The sequence below is a fragment of the Neoarius graeffei genome, chromosome 6 (genome assembly GCF_027579695.1).
Source record: "Neoarius graeffei isolate fNeoGra1 chromosome 6, fNeoGra1.pri, whole genome shotgun sequence".
In the NCBI taxonomy this organism is placed as follows: Eukaryota; Metazoa; Chordata; class Actinopteri; order Siluriformes; family Ariidae; genus Neoarius; species Neoarius graeffei.
This window is the reverse complement of record NC_083574.1, coordinates 92,199,043-92,223,469: the sequence shown is the minus strand read 5'-3', so window position 1 is coordinate 92,223,469 and position 24,427 is coordinate 92,199,043. Positions and strand designations below refer to the sequence as shown.

General features: G+C 42.8%; 1 protein-coding gene across 1 annotated transcript; it reads right to left on the bottom strand.

The window, feature by feature from the left end:
- Positions 1–12,149: 12,149 nt before the first annotated feature.
- LOC132888418 (extracellular calcium-sensing receptor-like) lies at positions 12,150–14,943 on the bottom strand. Its single transcript, XM_060924469.1, has 6 exons — positions 14,837–14,943; positions 14,686–14,767; positions 13,699–14,511; positions 13,391–13,618; positions 13,184–13,307; positions 12,150–13,057 (listed from the first exon to the last, which is right to left on the bottom strand). Exons 1-6 carry the CDS (start codon positions 14,941–14,943, stop codon positions 12,150–12,152), a joined length of 2,262 nt encoding a protein of 753 aa, XP_060780452.1.
- Between the last annotated feature and the right edge of the window lie 9,484 nt (positions 14,944–24,427).

Genomic DNA, 24,427 nt, shown 5'->3' with positions numbered 1-24,427 from the left:
ATAATAAGCCACTTCTAATAGTGCGTTGCTTTATATTCATGTTATTATCAATTATAATCATTGGGACATAGTCAATGTTTTCTTTATCCAACAGATAGTATAGACTACTCTGGAAAAAATCAGGAGACCACTCCAAAATTTTCAGTTTCTCTGTTTTACTATATATAGGTATGTGTTTGAGGAACATGAACATTTTTTTGTATTCTTCCATTAACTACTGACAGCATCATCCCCAAATTCCCCAGAAAGTTTTGTCACTTAGAGCATTTAATTGTAGACAATTACAACTGGTCAAAATAACAAAAAAAAAAAAAGATGAAGTGTTTTCACACTTTGAATAATGCACAGAAATCAAGATCATATTCAATTTTAAACAGCACAATACTGATGTTTGAACTAAGCATTAGTCCAGAACTCAATATTTGGTAGAATATCCTTGCCATTTATTACAGCTTTCATGCATATTGGCATGCTCTCCACCAGCCTTTCACATTGCTATTGGTTGACATTTTGCCACTGCTGGTGCAAAAATTTAATCAGCTCAGCTTTGTTTGATGGCTTGTGTCTATCCATCTTCCTCTTGATCACATTCCAGAGGTTTTCAATGGTGTACAGGTCTGGAGATTGGGCTGGCCATGACAGGGTTTTGATCTTGTGGTTGTCCATCCACAACTTCATTGACCTGGCTGTGTGGCATAGAGCATTGTGCTGCTGGAAAACCTAATCCTCAGAGTTAGGCAACAATATCAGAGCAGAAGGAAGCAAGCTTTCTTCAAGGATATCCTTGCACATGGCTTGATAAATGTGTCCTTCACAAACAAAAATCTGCCCCATTCTTGCCTTGCTGAAGCACCCCAAGCTCATCACCTATCCTCCAACAAATTTCCCAATAGGTGCAAGACACTTGCCCCTTTTCCACCAAATCAGTTCCAGGGCTGGTTTGGAGCCAGTGCTTAGTTTGGAACCGGGTTTTCTGTTTCCACTGACAAAGAACTGGCTCTGGGGCCAGAAAAAACGGTTCCAGGCTAGCACCAACTCTTTGCTGGGCCAGAGGAAAGAATCGCTTATGTCAGTGGGAGGGGCGGAGTTGTTAAGACCAACAACAATAGCAAGACCACGAATGGTCACCATTTTTAAGCGACGAGAAGCAGCAGCTGTACAAACGCGAAGTCATCCATTATTCAGAAGCAGAGAGAATCAGACAAAACTTTATTTATCCCCAAAGGGCAATTAGAAGGGCGAAGAGCAGTACATTAAACTAAGAGCAAGAGAATAAAATCACAAAAAGAATAAAATCACAAAAGTGGGTGGGCAAAAAAAACAAACAAACAGCGTATTATGTACAATGTACAATGGCAGGCCTGCTGCCAGTAACAAAGTTAAAAAAAAAAGCAGCAGATAAAATATGGCAAATAAATAAAATGAAGCATGGATAAAATTAAAGTGACAATATGATTAGAGTGACATTGTAGTTAAAGTGACAAGGTGATACTGTAATATTGCACATCAGGACATGTGATATTGTGCTAGAGTATTGTACAGAAGACTTACGTTATTGTAACTGTCTTAGACTTCTTAGAGTTCAGGAGGAGAATAACACTTGGAACAAAGGTTGCTCTCCTCCTCTGTGTCTTACAGGCCGGACAGCGGAACCTGCGACCAGATGGCAGCTGCTCAAATGCCGGGAACAAAGCATGAGTCGAGTCCTTAAGAATTCGATGAGCCAGGCCGCTAGCCTGCTGCTCATACACAGTATTCAGGTAGCGAGCAGGAAGTCCAATAATCTTAGAACACACCTTGACAATATTATGCAGGCGGTTCCTATCCTGTACAGTAATGGAGTAATACCAGCAGCATATAGAAAAAGCTAAAACACTTTCAATGAATGTATAATAGAATGTCAGCAAGATGTTCTGACTGACAGAAAAATTATTGTTGTTGTTGCTGCTTCCTCTTCTCCGTCTTGTTGTTGCTTTGATGTTTGTGCCAAGGTTTATGCAAACACAGCGATGTAACTGACGTATACAGCGACGTAATGACGTGGCTCCCCTTAGCGCCCTGAGCTATGGAAAAGCAAACTGGTTCTCAGCTGGCTCGCAAGTTGAACGAGTTGTGAACCAGCACCAGCACTGGCCCTGAACGAGCCCTGGAACCGATTTGGTGGAAAAGGGGTATCTGTGGCTTGTAGGCCTGTCCAAGTCTCCATCTCACCATCACATGACCACGTGATGAGAAAAGCTGAAAATTGGACTCATCAGAGAAGATGACCTTACTCCAGTCCTTTACGGGCCAATCCTTATGATCATTAGCAAAGCTCAGCCTGACTCTTCTTTGCTTCTCATTGATGAAGGGCTTTTTCAAGCTTTGCATGACTTCAACCCCAACTGGAAGACAATGTTTCGAACCATCATTGTCATACACTTAATTCCAGCTGCCATTTGTCATTTTTTATGAAGGTCACTTAATGTCATCCTATATTTGTTGAGTGACATTCAAAGGAGTTGACAGTCATTCTGGTCATTTGGGAGTCATTCTAACCCTCTGCCAGTCTGTAACTTTGTTGTCCACAGTGTCTGCTTCTTGACCTTGTTCTTATGAACTGCTATCTTCGAAATTTTGAGGATGGAAGCAACCTGACAGTCACTGTATTCCTCTGCCAGTAAAACCAGAATTGCACCCTTCTTTTTCTCACTCAGAACTTTTTTTTTACTCTTTTGGCATGATTAATCGACATTTTTTGTAGTCCAATTAATTTTAAGGGACTAATGGCACTGTTTTTGCCATCCAAACTGGTCCTATTGCAAGAGGATAGTAATGGCCACAGCAGTAGTTTTTATACTTTTCCTCTTTCAATAAGAATTGCTTCAATAAGATTTGTGATCCCTCTATGGGATGCGCTTTTTTTAACCACTGATGTTACTGACCTGTTGCCAATTAACCAAACTATTTTTTTCACATTCCCCAATATTTTCAGTCTTTTGTGTTGCCCTTTTCCCAACTTTTTGAATCTTGTTTGTGTATATCAAATTCAAAAGGAGCATATATTTAAAAAAATAATAATAATAATAATTCCCACTTTCAATATTTGATATGTTGTCTTTGTACTATTTTCAATTAAATATAGGGTTTCCATCATTTGCAAATATTCACATTCTGTTTTTACTTAAAGGTGGGGTATGAGATTTTTTTCAGGAGTATTTTTTACCATATTGCTTGAAAAGCTCCTCACACCCATGTTGCAAGCAGTACAATAGAAGGTTTGACCCAAAAACGAAATATTTTAATCCAGTCTACAGTGTAAAATAAAGGAAAAACGCCATCCAATCATATCGAGGTACCACCTCAAAATGATTGGATACTGACACGTCAATCAGACTGAAGCCCGAGCAGCCCGTCCCTTCTGTGTGTGTGTGTGTGTGTGTGTGTGTGTGTGTGTGTGTGTGTGAGAGAGAGCGAGCAGAGTGTCACACAGAGCGCAAGATTTTCTCAGTGCGCTCCCTCCAAACAACGGGGATTTACACGAAAACAGAAGGAGATATTCACAAAATTCTTTCACAGTGAGTGCCACAAGGATCTCCTGAATACAATGATGTAAATTTATTTTTGTCTGTAGTGTAAAAACTGAGGTCACTAGAGCGAGTTAAAAACGAGTGACTTTTCTGCCAAGTTTTATAATGGAAGTCTATGGGGCTGGGCGGCTGTGCTCTCCTCACTTTCAGGCTTCTCATTCAAAAACTGCATGTCCTATCATGTAGGTAGACACATTGTGTGAATCAGGACAAGTGTGGCTACTACTTTTGAGAAAATTATGTGTGTGGAGTGAAAATTGGGGCTGAAAACACAGTTTAAATGAGAAAGTTTGAGCTATTTTTCCAAGCTCTCTACACTCTGCTCCACTGGTGTGTAACGCAATAGACACCCATTATAAAGGCTGATTTTCTCAGGCTTTATAAGGGGGAGGAGGGGTGGAGACGCGGGGGGTGGGAGCATGGTGAGGGCGGGCGTGTTTCTTTTCAAAATATGGCTTGCGGGAACCGTTATTCCAAAATCTCATACCCCACCTTTAAGGTTTTACACAGTGTCCCAACTTTTTTGAATTGGGGTTGTAATGGCCTGATGAGATCCATGTGAATTCTTTCAAAGGGAATCTCAATTAATGGTAATGGGTACATTGGCACTTTCGATGTGGCTGCTGGATTTACCAGCTGGCATTTGTGACAAGCTGCACACAACCTGTGGACATCAGTGTGAATCCCTGACCAATAGAAATGAGCTGTGAGACAATGTAGTGTTTTATCCTGACCCAAGTGCCCAGCCATTGGATTATGATGAGCCACATGGAATAAAATTTCCGTATGGCTCATCGGGACTGTCACGACCAAGAGGCCACAGGAGCAGATTGGACCCAAGGAGCAACTACGAAGAATGAACTGAAGCATATCTTATGAGCAGGCTCATGAGGAGAACAAGCAGGAAGCAGGCACAGCAGCACAGTCCAAAAATCTCTGAATAAAATCCAAGGAAGAAAGAGCAGAGGCAGAGTCACAGGTAACAATATTCCCAGGAGAAAAACAGAGCTGGAAAAAACAGAGTCCTGATTCAAAATCCCAGTCAAAAATCAGCAGGCAAAAATCTCATCTCATCTCATCTCATTATCTCTAGCCGCTTTATCCTTCTACAGGGTCGCAGGCAAGCTGGAGCCTATCCCAGCTGACTATGGGCGAAAGGCGGGGTACACCCTGGACAAGTCGCCAGGTCATCACAGGGCTGACACATAGACACAGACAACCATTCACACTCACATTCACACCTACGGTCAATTTAGAGTCACCAGTTAACCTAAGCTGCATGTCTTTGGACTGTGGGGGAAACCGGAGCACCCGGAGGAAACCCACGCGGACACGGGGAGAACATGCAAACTCCGCACAGAAAGGCCCTCGCCGGCCACGGGGCTCGAACCCAGGACCTTCTTGCTGTGAGGCGACAGCGCTAACCACTACACCACCGTGCCGGCAGGCAAAAATCTTAATCCAAAAATGTAATCTAAGTTAGGAAACCAAAGGTGAACATGAAAGTGAATTTGAAATTGACAACACTTAGCAGCGAGTATTTATCAGCATTGTGTAAGTCTGCTTGGTGTGTTTATATAGAGTGACTAACAGCAAATGCATAGCTGCATGGGGAGACCAGGGAAAATGTGGAATGGAGCGCAAAGGTTCAGGTCAGGATTTGGAGTTCCGGACAGGATCATGAAAGGGACCAACATCTGTGTCGTCTCTTCCTTCATTTGAGTGTCCAGCATCACTTGATATAGCCTATCCTTAATAATACAAAAATGAAGAAAGGCAAGTGCAAAGTTAGTTTGAAGGGCTTGGACATCAATTACTTTCACTTGGTCAAAAGCACATTTCAGAGACTCGATGTCTGTTCCAATGGGAAATCCCTGAAGGGATTCCCCAGAGAGACAGGATGGACCTCCCCACTCTCCATGACAGAGGGCTGATGCAGACAGCCCTGCAACTGCCTCCCTAGCTAACATTGCAGTGGGATTCTCCCATGACATACTACCAGAGGACCCACCTACCATTTCCTGTTTTATTCACATTTTAAAACCCAGCCAATCTGTTCCGAGAATAAGTGGATGGGTGCATCACAGATTAACCACTGCCTCCACACTATGCTTTTCTCCCTGGAATTGAATAGTGATGGACATTATCAGATATTTGTAGAGATCACCATGCACACACCTGACCTTCACCAATTGTGTATTTCCCAATGCCCTGCACTGAATCAGGCTTTGATGCATGGAGGTCTAATTACAAGCAGAGTCCACCAAAGCCTAATGTATACCCCTTGAATACTCACAGAGACTTTGTACATTCCCATTCAATCAGGGGAAGCCTGCAGTGCATCAGGAATGCGAATCAGTAGCCCTGTCTCCTTGCAGATGTGCTGATTCCAGGAAGTGCCAGCCTTTCCACCACGCTGACAGACCTGCCTGGGCTTGTTCCAGGTTCTGCTGGGCATGGATGAGTCCACCTGTAGAGAGAGAGAGGGAGTTAATTGCAGCACAGACACAGAAGGAGAAGGGAGAGGAGAAACAAAACTGTGGGGAGTAGGTTTCGTGGGAATTGGCACTTGTTTTTGTGGGGATGGGGTAAGGGAGGGGTAAGGAGAGAGAAGGAGGGGGAGAAAGGGAAAGTGAGCAAGAGAGAGGAACAGAAGCTGCAGGAGTTCCTGCTCCCAGAAACACCATCAGTTGATACTCTGCCAGCCAGACCACATCCTCCAGAGATGTCGCATGGTGACACTTGATCCAAATCGAGGTCTCACTTGGCAGTTGGGCAACAAACTGCTCCAGCATCATATGGTCGATGACATCTTCCATGTCACACTTGCCTGCCTGCAACCACCATCGGCAAGCATCTAGGAGCAGCTGCGCAAAGGTAAATGAGTGGCCAACTTCGCCATAGGCCAATGCACGGAACTACTGGTGATGTTATTTTGGGCTGTGGCTGACTCATTGCAGTATAGCTTGCTTCAAATGAGGGTACTCCAGCATGCTGGTGGCCGAGTGCTCCTGAGCCATGAGCTCTGCTTCCCCCGACAAGAGCAGCAATAGGCCAGCCATCCACTGTGAGGTTGGCCACAAGCTTGCCTCCACAAAGTGCTCAAACAGCTTGAGGAAGGATTCTGTGTCATCCTGCAACCCCATCTTCCCCAGCTGCACAGGAACGCTGGCCACAGGAGTGACCACTGGAGTACCCCTTTACTGAACCAAGCTCCGTGTCACCTGTCAGGCTTTCATGTGGGCCTTGCACAGGGCCTGGAAGCACTGCTTCTGCTCACTGGACAGGGCAAGCAGCTCTTGGTGCTGATATTGGAGGTCAGCAGTGAGGATTTTGAGGAGCTCCCTGACAGGGTTGAACTTAATGGTGGCATTCCTCAAGTCCTGGGTTTCAGCATCAGTATAATGACTTTATCAGAGTCGGCAATGAGGAACTGGAGACAGATGCTGCAACGTGTGCATTTTATTCTAACTGCATTTTTCAGTGAATTTAATGTTCACCCACAGACATACATGTGGGGAGGTACAGCTCTCTCTCTCTCTCTCTCTCTCTCTCAGTACTGGCCATCTGAAAGGCACACAGAGACACACATTAAAAGACAGCCAATAATTAGACACAGGTGTACCTCATCACATCTTACCTGCTGGTTCAACTTCACTCCTCACCGTTCACAGCCGACGCTCAACCACACCATCATTGCCACAGTCAGGAAGTCAGGAAATAAGCAAGCAAGTTTATTGTTTTTCCAATTAAACAGACAGCTGAGGACTGAATGAAATACAGTTTCTGCTGACTCAGCACAGTACACATAACACTTAACAATATACAAAAATATATTTCTCAGCTTATTATAAGTTCACCCAAGATAGAAGTAAGAAACAGGCAAATGTTGACCCAAAAACTGTGGTGCAGTATAGTGAAAACACCACATATCTCTTCACAACTACTGAAGAACTCAAAGGAGCCTTTCATGCCAAGATGAGGATAGGGAGGGACAATGATGGGTCCAACATTACAGGAGCAGAGCAATTTAAGAAAAGGTGACAGGAATACCCAGAAAACTGCACAAGAAGGATCCCAAAATGGAAGACACCTAAGAGGACACCATAACTGATCTAGAGCCTAATATTTGAAAAATCAATGTTCCCTGGGCTTTAGATAATGTGACAAATAATCAGGCTCAAGGGTGTGATGATATTCCAGCTGAACTACTCAAAACCTTGGAAGATGACAGCTTATAAGACAGGCAGATATGTAAGACCTAGCAAAATGGCTGTTGTGTTGAAAAAGAACAAAAATATAGTGTATATTTAAAAAAAAAAAAAAATATATATATATATATATATATATATATATATATATATATATATATATATATATATATATATTTCACAATTCCAATGAAGGGAAACAAAGAGAAATACTCAGATTACAGAAAAAACTCACATACTTCACATGCCAGTAAAATAATGCTAAAGATCCTGCATGTAGGATTCCAGCTATACATGGAAAAAGAATTACCAGCTGTGAATGCTGGATTTAGAAGATGTGGAGGCACCAGAGAAAAAATGGCCAGGATTCAATGGATAATTGACATATCAAAGGAGTTCCAGGAAAAAAAAAAAAACAAAAACTCTACTTCTGCATCTTTTATTACTCCAAAGCAATTGACTGTGTGACCACAAAAAAAAAAAAAGTTCCGTTCTGAAAGGAATGGGGAATCCGTATAGGCCAAGTAGAAATGGTCAGAACAGAGTATGGAACACTTACAGTGGTGCTTGAAAGTTTGTGTGAACCCTTTAGAATTTTCTATATTAAAAAGAGAACCCAGTTAAACAAATGAGACAAAAATATGATACTTAGTCATTTTTTTATTGAGGAAAATGATCCAATATTACATATCTGTGAGTGACAAAAGTATGTGAACCTTTGCTTTCAGTATCTGGTGTGACCCTCTTGTGCAGCAATAACTGCAACTAAACATTTCTGGTAACTGTTGATCAGTCCTGCACACCGGCTTGGAGGAATTTTAGCCCATTCCTCCAGACAGAGCAGCTTCAACTCTGCGATGCTGGTGGGTTTCCTCTCATGAACTGCTCACTTCAGGTCTTTCCACAACATTTTGACTGAATTAAGGTCAGGACTTTGACTTGGCCATTCCAAAACATTAACATTATTCTTCTTTCACCATTCTTTGGTAGAACGACTTGTGCGCTCAGGGTCATTGTCTTGCTGCATGACCCACCTTCTCTTGAGATTCAGTTCATGGACAGATGTCCTGACATTTTCCTTTAGAATTCGCTGGTATAATTTAGAATTCATTGTTCCAACAATGATGGCAAGCTGTCCTGGCCCAGATGCAGCAAAACAGGCCCAAACCATGATACTACCACCACCATGTTTCACAGATGGGATAAGGTTCTTATGCTGGAATGCAATGATTTCCTTTCTCCAAACATAACACTTCTCATTTAAACCAAAAAGGTCTATTTTGGTCTCATCCATCCACAAAACATTTTTCCAATAGCCTTCTGGCTTGTCCACATGATCTTTAGCAACCTGCAGACAAGCAGCAATGTTCTTTTTGGAGAGCAGTAGCTTTCTTCTTGCAACCCTGCCATGCACACCATTGTTGTTCAGTGTTCTCCTGATGGTGGACTCATGAACATTAACATTAGTCAATGTGTGAGAGGCCTTCAGTTGCTTAGAAGTTACCCTGGGGTCCTTTGTGACCTCGCTGACTATTACACGCCTTGCTCTTGGAGTGATCTTTGTTCGGTGACCACTCCTTGGGAGGGCAACAGTGGTCCTGAATTTCCTCCATTTGTACACAATCTGTCTGACTGTGGGTTGGTGGAGTCCAAACTCTTTAGAGATGTTTTTTTAACCTTTTCCAGCCTGATGAGCATCAACAACACTTTTTCTGAGGTCATCAGAAACCTCCTTTGTTCGTGCCATAATACACTTCCACAAACATGTGTTGTGAAGATCAGACTTTGATAGATCCCTGTTCTTTAAATAAAACAGGGTGCCCACTCACACCTGATTGTCATCCCATTGATTGAAAACATCAGACTCTAATTTCACCTTCAAATAAACTGCTAATCCTAGAGGTTCACATACTTTTGCCACTCACAGATATGTAATATTGGATCATTTTCCTCAATAAATAAATGACCAAGTATAATATTGTTGTCTCATTTGTTTAACTGGGTTCTCTTTATCACTTTTAGGACTTGTGTGAAAATCTGATAATGTTTTAGGTCATATTTATGCAGAAATATAGAAAATTCTAAAGGGTTCACAAACTTTTAAACACCACTGTACCTTGCTTCAATTCAGTTCAGTTCAATTCAATTCAATCAAATTCAATTGTTTCATTATTTGTACCAAGTGCCCTGTTTAATAATTGTGTGACCTGTTATTAAAATAAGTGGTTGAAAGGCAGAAAGACATGCATGTCTTCCCTTCCAGCATTGCAAACTGCGACAGTGAAAATAGAACAAGAGGATCGAATCCAGTGGAGGTTCTCCTCTTGTGGCTTGTTGGAGAAATGTCTGAGATGTTACAATGGCTTTTGTCATCGAAAACATCCATTATTTTTGCTTGTGATATTTAATGGCAAAGACTTTCCAGTTCCCTTCATTAGACAATGCCATAATAAATGTGTCAATGCTATGTTTATTTTCTGATCATATTTGGTAATTGTTGTCCCTCTTACAATTAGCCAAACTGCTTGACCACCAGAACCAGTAAAAACAGAGTGCCAGTTGGAGCTGGGATACAGTCTGAAGATATTTGATGCACAAACAAATAGAAAATAACTGGAAAACAATACATAATTTGCTGATTATTTCAGATTATAGCTGAAATAGAATGTTAAGAGAACAACAATCTGATTTGGAGGTACTCCAAATGCACCTTCAAATGCAAGAAGGTTTTATCAGCTGCATTGACAGTATGTGTAGTATGATGAATTGCAGGAATGTTGGACACAGCCCAGTTTCTGAATGTGTGGCAGATACAAAAGTGCCAGATATCTGTAAAGTACTGTAATGGTAAACCACAAACATATGAACCAGTCATTAAGCTTGCATACACACAGAAAATTTATCCATGCCATTGAAAGTGCACTTATAGATGTGAGGTAGGAAAATTTATTATTATTATTATTATTATTATTATTATTATTATTAGTGTCTCATCTCATTTTCTCTAGCTGCTTTATCTTGTTCTACAGGGTCGCAGGTAAGCTGGAGCCTATCGTAGCTAACAATGGATGAGAGGTGGGGCACACTCTGGACAAGTCACCAGGTCATCGCAGGGCTGACACAGAGAGATAAACAGCCATTCATGCTCATATTCAAACATAGGGTGAATTTAGTGCCACCATTTCGCCTAACATGCATGTCTTTGGACTGTGGTGGAAAATGGAGCACATGGAAGAAACCCACGCAGACATGCAAAGAACATGCAAACTCAACACAGAAAGGCCCCTGTCAGCCACTGGGCTCAAACCCAGAACCTTCTTGCTGTGAGGTGACAGTACTAACCACTACACCACCTTGCCATCATAATTATTATTATTATTATTATTATTATTATTATTCAGGCATTTAACAGTTACCTTAAAAATTTGATGTATGGAAATCAACATGTGTGTTAGCTGAGATTTCTATTTCACAGATTATGGTATAAAGAAGCAGGGGCACGTTGTGGCTTAAGCTGGGGACAAAATAAGAAAAGGGACATTTTACAGGAAAACTGTCTGAAAATATATATTAAAACACACCATGTTTATGTCATGATATTTTCTGCACTAAATACTAATACTAAATACTAATACTCCCAACTGCTCCCTGGGTGGTGTTAGCATGGCTGCCCACTGCTCTGGGTATGTGTGTGTGATCATTGCTCACATGAGTGCGCATGTGTGTGTTCACTGCTTCAGATGGATTAAATGCAGAGAGGAATTTCACAAGCGTGTGATTAATAAAGTTGTGCTTCTTCTTCTTCTTAATTGCATGTCAATGGTGCTGCAAAGTCAGCAGAACAGTTTATTTACTGCAGACACTGAAATTATACATCTCATCTCATTATCTCTAGCCGCTTTATCCTTCTACAGGGTCGCAGGCAAGCTGGAGCCTATCCCAGCTGACTATGGGCGAAAGGCGGGGTACACCCTGGACAAGTCGCCAGGTCATCACAGGGCTGACACATAGACACAGACAACCATTCACACTCACATTCACACCTACAGTCAATTTAGAGTCACCAGTTAACCTAACCTGCATGTCTTTGGACTGTAGGGGAAACCGGAGCACCCGGAGGAAACCCACGCGGACACGGGGAGAACATGCAAACTCCGCACAGAAAGGCCCTCGCCAGCCCCGGGGCTCGAACCCAGGACCTTCTTGCTGTGAGGCGACAGCGCTAACCACTACACCACCGTGCCGCCCTTGAAATTATACATTTCAAAGATAATGCATTTTAAAGTCTTCACTTAAGTTAGAACATCAGTTTTAGAAAGGTTTTTAATTTGAATAGATCATGTTAATCATGAGAACTTACAAAGATAAATCATTTTGCAGGTGTTTTACCCATCATTTCCTTTTTAGTGTTCTTCTCTGGTTTCATTATGATTATATAACACTTTGGAACAAATATGCAGATCAGTAAACCAAAGCTTGATGTTAAAATGGCAAATATCTCTACAGCGACAGTGAATTTTCCAGGAGAGCTGACATAAGCAGGAATAAAGGTGATCCAAACTGCACAGAATATGAGTATGCTGAATGTAATAAATTTGGCTTCATTGAAATTGTCAGGCAGCTTCCTGGCCAGAAAAGCCAAAATAAAACACAAAAGAGCCAAGAGTCCTATATAACCCAACACAGCCCAGAACCCGATAGCTGAGCCGACATTACATTCTAATATGATCTTTTCTTTGGAGTACTTCATATTTTTGTATGGAAAGGGAGGGGATATTGTTAACCACAGTACACAAATAATGACCTGTACAAGAGTGAAGGTAAGTACACTGAGTCTCTGCTGTGGAGGCCCAAACCATTTCATGACATCACTTCCTGGAAGCGTAGCCCTGAAGGCCATTAACACCACTACTGTTTTCCCCAGAACACAGGAGATACAGAGAACAAATATGATCCCAAATGCTGTGTGGCGCAGCATACAGGACCATGCAGAAGGTTGACCAATGAATGCTAGTGAACAGAGGAAACACAGAGTCAGAGAGAAGAGCAGCAGGAAACTGAGTTCAGAATTATTTGCCCGAACAATTGGTGTGTCCTTGTGCTTCATGAAAATTATAGCAATGCAGATGGTAAAAGACACTCCGAATAAAGAAAAGGATACAAGAATGATCCCCATTATTTCCTCAAATGACAGGAATTCCACCACTTTGAAAACACAGGTGTCTTTCCTGTCATTGGACCACAGTTCTTGTGGACACTTGATACAAGTTATAGAATCTAAAGAAAGAGAAAATGAATAAAACTTCAGCCATTTGTGTTTACTACCCAAATGAAACTTTTAAATTGGTTTTAATTGTGTGTGCATCATTGAAGTTTAAGAACTATTCATTAGCTATACTGTACCTGTGACATTACTGATTTCCCCCTCTGCACAAGGAATACAGTCAAAACAGCAGATTGGCCTTCCTTTCTGCACAGCCTTCCTTGTGCCCAGGGGACAACTTGGACTACACACAGAGACTGGAACCTGAAAACGATTTTTATTATATATGCAATACTCTGAAATACATATTGCAAATATTTTCTGTGCAAATAGATATTGTGATTTACCTGTGCTTTGTTGTGGGCCCAGGTTATACTGATGTTGTTAAATGACAGCTGAAGGTGTGTTTGCAAAGAGCCATCATAGAAGCCCACTTTAACAAACACTATTTTACCGTTTTTACCCTGTTGCCAATTCAGCAGTTCATACCTTGCAGCAGGGTCTCCATTTTCATCAAAGTATACTTCCTCTCCAACTGTAGTTGTGAAATGGAGTTTCTTCAACTTATTGACTACCTAAAAAAAAGCATTACAAACTCTTCCATCAGTGAGATAAGTACATAATTTTCAGGAGGCGATACTGTACTAATCCTGACCTGCCATGGTTTGTTATCTGTAATGTTTGCACATGCAAAAGAAATTTCTTTTCCACTCTCTCTCTTTGAGCAGTTATATAAGTTGTGCAAGGCATAACTGACAGCATACACAGCCTTGTAAACATTATTTGCAACTCGTAATGCTGAGACATCCATATATTTGTTTTGAACTTGACTGAGACTTTCATCACCTTTGCACATTTGTTTCGTATCAGCTTTTTCTTGTGTGGGAAGCTTACATTCAAATATGGTCTCCCACAACTCTTTGTAAATAGCTGCATCAGAAGCAGGATTAAGCTTGGTCAGAAATTGCCCAAGACCCTTAATTTGAGCTTTGGGGATTGCAAATCCCATGGATCCTTTCAGAAGATGCTGCCACTGAGCATAATCTGGGTTGATGTCAGATATCCAGTCCTCACTACCAAGCCACTGAAATCCAGTCAGGTTCTGTGAGGCTATTTCCTTTAGAAGAACCCCAAAGTCAAAGTATTGGACAAAAGCGACAATCACTTTGGAAGTTGAAGCCTTCATAGTTTCAACTATTTTCCGAAGTTTTTCTCTGGGGTCTGTCCTCAAGAATGCCATGGAATACTCAATACAGATTCCCTCTTTTTTGGCTCCAATAATAAATTCATTTATACCATTGTTTCCATAGTCATCATCACTGCATAGGGTTCCTACCCATGTCCAGCCAAAATGCCTGACCAGCTTAACCAAAGCTCTGCTCTGGTAGTAATCACTGGGAATAGTTCTGAAGAAAGTTGGGTGTTTTTTCCTGTCACTTAGGCATGCACATGTTGAAAAGTGACTGACCTGCAACACATCGATTTCAATAACAATTTACTTTCGACTAAACTTTTATTTTTCATTATGCTTTTAATTTACCCTCAAAAGCATAAGATGCATTTATTTATTTATTTATTTATTTATTTATTCATTTTCTTTCATTCACAACAAGTATTTTTACACAGCAAACTGAAATTTTACCACAGGTATGTACAAAGGTCCCACAGTAGCAGACAGGGCAATCGAGGGACTGGAGGATGTTTCACCTATGATTGCTTGAACTGTATCAGATTTGGAGCAAGACATTACAGATTTATGCTTTCCATTGCCATTAATTAAGGACAAGGCAGATCTTGTAGTTAGTTCTACTGATCCACAGCCATCATAGATTCTATAACCCACTTTGACCCCAGGAAGAATATCAGTTCTGTTGTTGATTTCCTCAATGGCAAATACCATTGTTTGTGCATGTTGAAATTCACGGAGATTTAAGCTATTCAACCAGGGAAAAAAAAAAAAAAAACTACTTATCTTTCGAATGAACCCCAGAAGCATGAATACAGTCAGAAATTTATATGTATGCTTTTATGCAAATAAAAAAAGAAAATATTTGTGATCTTATTAAAAGAATATATATTAAACCAAGGTTATATTTCAAATTAATATAATTCAACAAATTCATATTTCCCAAATGTGCCCTAATGTACCTTCTGCATTTTGCTTGCCCATGCTCAGCTGTAAAGACGTGTGGTCTGGTCCCATTTGGAATGGAAGGAAAATATACCACCAATCATTACATCACCATCTTGGCTGAGTTGAGGAGGATTAGGTGGACCTAGTAATCTGCATAGAGGATCAGCTGCTCTCACCTGAGTGAATAATAGCCATGTATGCAGGAGCCTCATTCTCATCCAACCCAAAATACAATGACTGCTGTTTCGGGTTTTATAGGACCCACAACTCCCAAGTTGACCAAGCCCTTGGGAGTTCCTGTAAGAAATGCATTACCTCAGTATTTTGCACTGTTTATAAGGAGCCACAGACGTTTAGTTTATTACACTGCTGTGTAAACTGATGCAAAATTCTCTATTCTGATAATAACTCTCTTGTAATTGTGCCTTGATTATATGTGTTGTTATCAGTTATTACCAGTGGGACCAAGTTAATGCTTTCTGTATCCAACTGATAGCATAGACTGTTCTGGCGGAAAAAAAAAAAAGTCCAGTTCAAAATGATCATTTTTTCTGGTTTTACGATTTATGGAACATGAGCATTTTTGTTTTCTTCCATAAACTACTCACAGTATCTCCCCCAAAGTCCCCATAAAATATTATCACTTAGAGCATTTAATTTTTGAAAATTAGTACTGTTCAAAATAACAAAAAAAAAAAGAAGCAGTGTTTTCTGACTTTGAAAAACACATAGAAATCAAGATCATGTTCAGTTTTAAACAACAAAATACTCATGGTTGAACTGAGGATGAGTTCAGAAAACTATATTTGGTTGAATATCCTGAACATTTAATCACAGCTTTGATGCATCTTGGCATGCTCTCCACCAGTCTTTCACATTGCTCTTGGGTGACTTTATGCCACTCTTTCTGACACTTCGGTCTGCAAAACAAAAGGGAGAGAAAAGTCAGGAGAATGCAACAGTGGGCCCGCACACAAAAACACTTTTACCTGAGCAAAAGCCCGTTTGCACAGCTCCATCCACCAGATCTGATCTGGTGTTCCCTTTTTCCTGAGGTCAGTCATTCGGCTGGTGACGTCTGAATAATTTGGCATGAACTGCCTGTAATAGCCAGCCAGCCCCAGGAACTGCCTCACCCCTTTTTGATCTTAGATCTTGGGCAGGTTGCAACTGCTTCAGTTTTATCAATTTGGCGATGCACTGCCCATGACCCAAGTGGAAGCCCAGATACCAATTGCATACTTTTTTGGGTTTGCTGTGAGCCACACATGCCTCAGTGACCTCAGGACAGCCCTGAGATGTAAATGCCACTGCCAATCATTACTATAAATCATTTTTCTGTCTAAATAGGTAGCAGCATAAGTATTGTGGGGACAGAGTATTTGATCCATGAGATGCTGAAACATCGTTGGGGCCCCAAACAACTCAGAAGGATAGGTAACATATTGGTGTAAACCAAACAGTGTGTTTTTCACAGGATAATGGAGTCAAGAGGATCTGCTAATATCCCTTTGTCAAATCCAGTGTTGAATAAAAGCACACTGTGCACAATTGATGGAGCAGTTCATCAATGTGAGGCATCAGATATGCATCCATTTTAGAACCTCATTGACTTTCCTATAGACCCTTTTCAGTCACGTGACCTTCGTAAACGCGACCGCCATTTTGGACATGTAGTGGACTTCGGCTCGAATCGGTTTGAATGTGAGGAAGGCGACAAACGAAAAACATAAAAGAAAAAGGAGCGAGATGCAGAAAGCACCTTCACTATCCAGCGATGTAGGGCATTTACAGGGCGAGCAGAGGGAGAGGTATTTGCAAAAATTGAGGTTAGCAGGCTTAGAGAACGACGTTTACCTGCTTCCACCAGGATTGTTCACTGACGTACGGAAGTACACGAAGCCCTCGTCTTTACCTGACTTTGGCCCACATGATCTGTATACCTATGTCGTTAAAAACCCATCGCCATACACAGGTATTGATCTGAAAGCGTATAAGAGTTTGGATGCCTACAAATATTTTGTGTCAGGCTGAGTAACATGCCTACATCAGTGGGTCGTCCCTGGAGCCGGTGGTCGCCATCTTATTACAGCTAAGGTTTGTTCACATTTTCATTTACTTTCGGTCCTCACGATAAACAAAATGTTATTAAATGTCATTGAAATAACTTCTTAGTCTGTTGAGACATGGCCCGTTATAAATTTGCTGTTACCAGGCAATGACCAAGAACTGTATTATTAGGGTTGGTGTCTGTGTTGTAGCAGTGTAGTAGCAGCTAGTTGTTAGCACTAGCTAATGTCAACAACATTGTAGCTAGTATGTTACTGTAGCAATGTTAACGTTCAGTCATTTGGATGACTGTTAAAACCTTTCAGTCTCAAGTTTTTCCTTTACTGTATTTACTAGTTTACTGTAATTATGATCCGGCAGCTATTTACACCGGATCCAGTGTAAATAGCTGCCGGAGCCAACGTCTGAGGTTCCGGAGCGCGCTCCGGCTTGTTCCCCCTCAAATTAAGCCCTGTACAGGTAAATAGCTGCCGGAGCCAATGTCCGAGGTTCCGGAGCGCGCTCCGGCTTGCTCCCCCTCAAATTAAGCCCTGTACAGGTAAATAGCTGCCGGAGCCAACGTCTGAGGTTCCAGAGCGCGCTCCCGAACCTCAGAAGTTGACTCCGGCAGCTATTTACACTGGATCCGGTGTAAATAGCTACCGGATCATAATTACAGTAAACTAGTAAATACAGTAAAGGAAAAACTTGAGACTGAAAGGTTTTAACAGTCATCCAAATGACTGAACGTAAACATTGCTACAGTAACATACTAGCTACTATGTTGTTGACATTAGCTAGTCAACAATAGCTACTACAGAAGAACAAAGAGGTTACAATGGGTTATTTTAACCTATTTGGTTACACACTCGCCGCCACAGAATGTTAACAGCAATGTAATGCCTTTTCTGGCTAATTTTATTCGTCTTAACTCCAACAAAGTGGTCACTACACAAGCGTTGGTATGCCGAGGGCTGCCAATCTTTCCTGTTAATGGCCGCTATCCATCTTCTCTGTCGGGATCCGATAAAATGATAAACCTTGCCTTGTTTGTTGAAGGTTACTACATCCAGGTGCACAACAATATAGTGGCATGATGGAAGTCTTGCTGAAAGTAAAAACTTTCTTTGCTGCCATTCCTCAATGTTGGCTGTGGTAAACTACTGGTAGTACATGTCCAAAATGGCGGCCGCATTTGTCGTGATGTCACGTGAAAAGGGTCTATAGTCCACACAGAATGAGCCTGACCAAGACCACTGGGCTGCTCAAGTCACTGTGTGACTACTCAATTACCCCCATCTCAAGCATGGCCTGGAGTTCATCCCGAACCACATTTTTCTTGGGCTTGGGGAGCTGCTACAGGCAGCTCCGCACCACCACCCCTGCGGGAGTCTTGATGTGGTGTTCTATGAAGTCAGTGTGACCAGGGAGGGGCAAGAACACATAACAGAACTTCTCCTGCAACCTGATAACCTGTGCTCTCTGGGACATTGAGAGGTGGTCTCCACATGGGACTGGAGTGAACTGGGCTGCACTTTTTGGATTTATCTCCAGTTCCAGTTCCACCCTCCTGGAACTACCATTGCCAAAGGTGCACGAACCTCTTCTCTCCATGGTTTTAGGAGATTGAGGTGGTAAATTTTACATGTGCCGCCTCTATCTGGACATTTGACCTCATAGTTGACTTCCCCAATTTGCCATGTGACCTCAAAGGGCCCTTGCCACTTAGCAAGTAATTTTGAGCTTGAGGTGGGCAGTCAAATAAGCCCTTTATCTCCTGGTGCAAATTCCCTTACCTGTGTCTATCTGTTGTACAGGCAGGATTGACATTCTTATGCCTGTAGCAAATTCTCCTGGGTTATGTGCCTCATGTACAAAATTGCATTTTTGCTTTGTGAAGGTCCTATCCCAATTTCCACTACTGTTGTCTCAAACACAATGGGGCTTGCACCCAGACAGTAATTCATATCGGGAAAAGCTGGTGGAGGCTTGCAGGACCTCACGCACTGCAAACAACGGAGGGTCTAGTCACCTATCCCAGTTCTTAGCGTTCCTGTGAGTGAACTTATGAATCATGTTTTTAAGTGTTTAGTTAATTCATTTGAGCAGCCCATCCATTTGTGGATGATAAACACTAGTACAAATCGATTTAATCCCCAATAGTTTTACAGTTCACGTACTGTGCATGATGTAAACATAGTGCCTTGATCAGTCAAGATTTCTTTCAAAATCCTGACTCAAGAGATGATGCAGAAGAGTGCGTCCACAACACTATATGCTGAGATATTGTGAAGAGGCACTGCTTCCAGGTATCGCAATACACTTTGACGAACACAAAGTGATTCCCGTGTGCAGATTGATCTACAACTCCAATTCCAAAAAAGTTGGGATGCTGTATAAAACATAAATAACAAGTGAATGTGAAGATTTCTAAATAATGGAAACCCTGTATTTCATTGACAATAGTACAAAGCCAACATATCAAATGTTGAAACTGAGAAATGTTTTTTTTTTTTTTTTAAATATTTGCTCATTTTGAAAATGGTCTGTTTCAAAAAAGTTGGAACAGGGACAGGAAAAGACTGAAAAGTTATGTAATGATAAATAAAATTAACTTGATTAATTGGCAACAGGTCAATGACATGATTGGGTATAAAAAGAGCATCCTAGAGAGGCTGAGTCTCTCAGTAGTAAAGATGGGGAGGCGTTCACCACTCTGTGAAAGGCTGCATGGGCAAGCAGTGCAAAAATTTAAGAATAATGTTCCTTGATGTTAAATTGCAAAGAATTTTGGTATCACATCATCTGTGGTTCATAAGATCATTAAAAGATTCAGATAATCTGCAGAAATCTCTGTATGCAAGAGACAAGGCTGAAAACTGACAGTGGATGCCTGTGATCTTCAGGCCCTCAGGCGACACTGCATTAAAAGCAGACAGGTGTCTGTACTAGAAATCATTGTATGGCCTCAGGACCATTTCAGAAAACCATCATCTGTGAAAACAGTTCATTACTGCATCCACAAATGCCGGCGGTGGCTGGGGGCGAAAGACCGCAATGCTGGCGAGATTATCGATCTGGTGGCACTGGAGCAGTTTATCTCTCGACTTCCGGAAGGAATGGCGGAATGGGTCCAGTGTCACCGCCCGGCGTTGCTGGAACGAGCCATCGAGCTGGTGGAGGACCATCTGGAGGCGGCTCCGACGGCAGGCAGACGAGGCATCTCCCCTGGCTTCTCTTTCTCTCTCTCTCCTGTCTCTTGTCCCCCTCTCCACCCCGTTCCCCTGCCAAAGAGGCAGCAGCTGGCTCCTCCCCAGCTGGCCCATTGCACCTGTGGTGTCCTCTCATCTCCCTCTTCTGTGTCTGTGTTGTCTCCCCCTCAGGTGAGTGACACCCATAACACCAGTGCAGAGGGAAAGCCTGGGCCGGTGTGCTGGCGCGGCGGGGAATCGGAGCATCTCCAGAGTCAGAGCTCCGCAAGGGAGGTGGGTGCTGTAATCTGGATGCCCGACACGCCAGAAACTGCCCCTGATCGGGCCTGAATGTATCGCATACCAGTGAGTATTCAAGGGGATACATGTCACGCTTTGGTGGATTCCGGTTGTAATCAGACCTCAATTCACCAACGCCTGGTGCAAGGTGAGACATTGGGGGGAGCACAAGTGGTGAAAGTGTTGTGTGTGCACCGGGACGTTCACCATTACCCTCTAGTGTCTGTCCATATTCTATTCCAGGGCCAAATGCATAGAATAAAGGTCGCAGTCAGTCCCCATCTTACCCACTAGTTCTTGGGTGGCCAACCTGCGGCTCATGAGCCGCATGCGGCTCTTTGCCCAGTGTCATGCGGCTCTTACGTTCATATCGAAGTTTGTGTTTGTGGTTTTTTTTTATGTGCGTGTGCGCTTTGCTTGAGTTCAGTATGGTATTTTTGTCAAATGCATCTTCGCTTTGCTTGGGTATATTATGGTATTTTCAGGTCATGTCAAATGCGCATGTGCGTGAGATAATCGCTAAGTTTTTGGGCAAGGTGTATCTTGTGTCAAGTAGCCTCTCAAAATGGCAATGAAAAAATGCACAGCAAAACGAAAATATGAAGACGAACATAGGACATTTTTAACAGAGTGGGAGAGTTTATACTTTTTTGTTGAACGTAATGGCAAGCCATTCTGCCTTATATGTCAGTCGTCATTAGCTCATTTCAAAGCTTCCTGCCTCCCTGAATAAGCAAGGAGCCAGATATGCAACACTAATTGAAAACTTGCATGAAAGCTTTGTAACCCGGTTCCGTGATATACAACTGAAAAGGCCACAGGTTACGTTCCTTGTCGACCCATTCAGTGCGGAGATGGACTGTTTGAAAGCCCTGCTTGTCACAGATGAGGCTGCGGCTGAGTTGGAGATGATTGATCTTCGTGAGGAAGACCAACTGAAACCTGTTTTGAGGGAAGGCACCATTGAGTTTTGGAAAAGTGTGCCATTGGAAAAATACCCGAATGTGAAACGGGCTGCGCTTAAGATACTGTCAATGTTTGGGTCAACATATGTCTGCGAGTCTGTGTTCTCTACCATGAAACACGTGAAGCCAAAGCATCGTTCTGTTCTGACTGACACCCATGTGAAAGAACTGCTTCGAGTGGCAACGACGGAATACAAGCCAGATTTGAAGAGGATTGTTCAAGGCAAGGAATGTCAGAAGTCCCACTAAGCAACATGCATAGTAAGTGCACACGATATTGATTGCTGTAAATGACTGGCCTGTGGTATTAGTACTGACTGAAGCAGTAAATTTCTCTCATGTTGGCGTGTGACATTTACTATTAATCTGGCTGAGCAGAGGTGCATGCTTGAGCGTGTGCGTCTGTGGGGGGGGGGAGATGTTCATGTGTGGTCATGTGTATGGTGCGGCTTTTTTTGGTAATGCCATGAGTCCCACTAAGCAGCATGCATAGTAAGTGCACACAATGTTCATTGTTAAAAATGACTGGCCTCAGCCTGTGGTCTTAGTACTGTAGGAGTAAATACTGTATGTTGGTGTGTGACATTTACTATTAATCTGGCTGAGCAGAGGTGTGTGTGTGTGTGTGTGTGTGTGTGTGTGTGTGTGTGTGTGTGTGTGTGTGAGAGAGAGAGAGAGAGGAAGGGATGGGTGATGTTCATGTGCCCATGTGTATGATGTGGCTCTTTGCGGTAATACAATAAAAAATGTGGCTCTTGGTCTCCAACTGGTTGGCCACCCCTGCACTAGTTGATTTTGGGTACGGATTGGCCAGGATTTAAAAAACTAATGGAAATTTAACACATAGTGGGTCCTGCACTGGTAGGTCATGGGAAGATCCCGGTGTGTCATTGGCAGGAGAAGCTGTCACAGAGCTGTCTACATCAACACCACGTCTACATCAACACCGCTCCTCCTCTGTCTCTCGGAGATTCCCTTGGGGATTTCCTGTTAGAGCAGTCGCGAGACGAGACTCTGCGGCATGTGTTTGACCAAGTGAGAGTAATCGATGGTCAAACTCTTCAGCCAAGTGCGGCACCGACCTTCCCATATTTTGCCATTATTAAAGACAGATTATACCGAGTGACGCAAGACACTCAAACTAAAGAACGAGTAACCCAGTTGTTAATCCCAAAGAGCCATAGGGAACTCGTATTCCATGTGGCTCACTTTAATCCTATGGCTGGACACTTGGGCCAAGACAAAACACTAGCCCGAATAATGGCCTGGTTCTACTGGCCAGGGATTCGCAGTGATGTCCATCGGTGGTGTGTGGCATGCTGTGAATGCCAATTAGTAAATCCCGCTGCCACTCCAAAAGCGCCGTTGCGCCCTCTTCCTCTAATCGAGACCCCATTTGAGCAAATTGGGATGGATCTCGTTGGGCCATTAGATCTGTCAGCATGGGGATATCACTTTATTTTAGTTCTAGTGGACAATGCAGTGCGATATCTGGAAGCAGTGCCTCTCTGGAATATCTCAGCACGCAGTATTGCAGAAGCACTGTTCCGCTTTATCTCCCAGGTCGGGATTCCGAAAGAAATTGGGACCTTCACCTAGTAAAAATGAAATCCAGTATGTTCTTGACCTGCACGCAAAACTCCACACCCTCACACACCTAACCCAGGAGAATTTGTGGCAGGCACAAGAAAGTCAAAGCCGGCTGTATGTCAGGGGCACGTGCCTTAGAGAGTTCACACCAGGAGACAAAGTGCTCATATTATTGCCCAGGTCGAGTTCTAAATTAGTTCCCAAGTGGCAAGAGCCCTTCAAGGTCACATGGTTAGTTGGGGACGTCGACAATGAGGTGAAGTGAACGGATGGGGTGGGGCACTGCAAGTCCACCACCTCAACCTTTTAAAATGCTGGAATGAGGGGGTCCCCATAGATTTGGCATTGGTAGTCCCAGAGAAGGCACAGCTGGGGCCGGAGGCAAAAAAGATAACATCTCGGACCACTCCAGTCCCTTGTGGAGACCACTTCTCGCCAGCCCAACTCATGGAGGTAGCCAAGTTGCAGAAGGAATTTTCTGACATGTTCTCACCTCTTCCTGGTTGCACCCACCTCATAGAAGACCACATCGAAATGCCCCCGGGGGTGGTAGTGCATAGCCACCCTTACCGCTTGCCCAAACACAAGAAAAAGGTGGTTCGGGATGAACTCAAGGCCACGCTCGAAATGGGCATAATCGAGGAGTCCCACAGTGACTGGAGCAGCCCAGTGGTCCTGGGTCCCAAGACCGATGGGTCGGTCCAGTTCTGTGTGGACTATAGAAAGGTCAACGCAGTGTCTAAATTTGATGCATACCCAATGCCTCGCATTGATGAGTTGCTTGATCGGTTAGGCGCTGCTCACTTTTATTCAACACTGGATCTAAGAAAGGGATATTGGCAGATCCCCTTGACTCCTCTATCCCGAGAGAAAATGGCCTTTTCCACATCGTTTGGTTTACACCAATTTGTCATGCTCCCTTTTGGGTTGTTTGGGGTGCCTGCTACATTCCAGCGGCTTATGGACAGGGTCCTCTGCCCTCACGCTGCCTATGCAACTGCCTATCTAGATGATATAATAATCTACAGTCATGATTGGCCGTGGCACTTCGAACACCTGAGGGCTGTTCTAAAGTCGCTGAGGTGAGTGGGCCTCACAGCTAACCTGAAAAAGTGTGTGATTGGGTGGGTGGAAGTACAGTATCTTGGGTTCCAC

Excerpts from the sequence above, each read along its gene's own strand:
- LOC132888418 (XM_060924469.1), bottom strand. The coding sequence starts at position 14,943 with ATGGTATTTGCCATTGAGGAAATCAACAACAGAACTGATATTCTTCCT. Across the intron at positions 13,619-13,698 it reads CAGATAACAAACCATGGCAG|GTAGTCAATAAGTTGAAGAA; the intron begins GTCAGGATTAGT and ends GCTTTTTTTTAG. Across the intron at positions 13,058-13,183 it reads GGAAATCAGTAATGTCACAG|ATTCTATAACTTGTATCAAG; the intron begins GTACAGTATAGC and ends CTCTTTCTTTAG.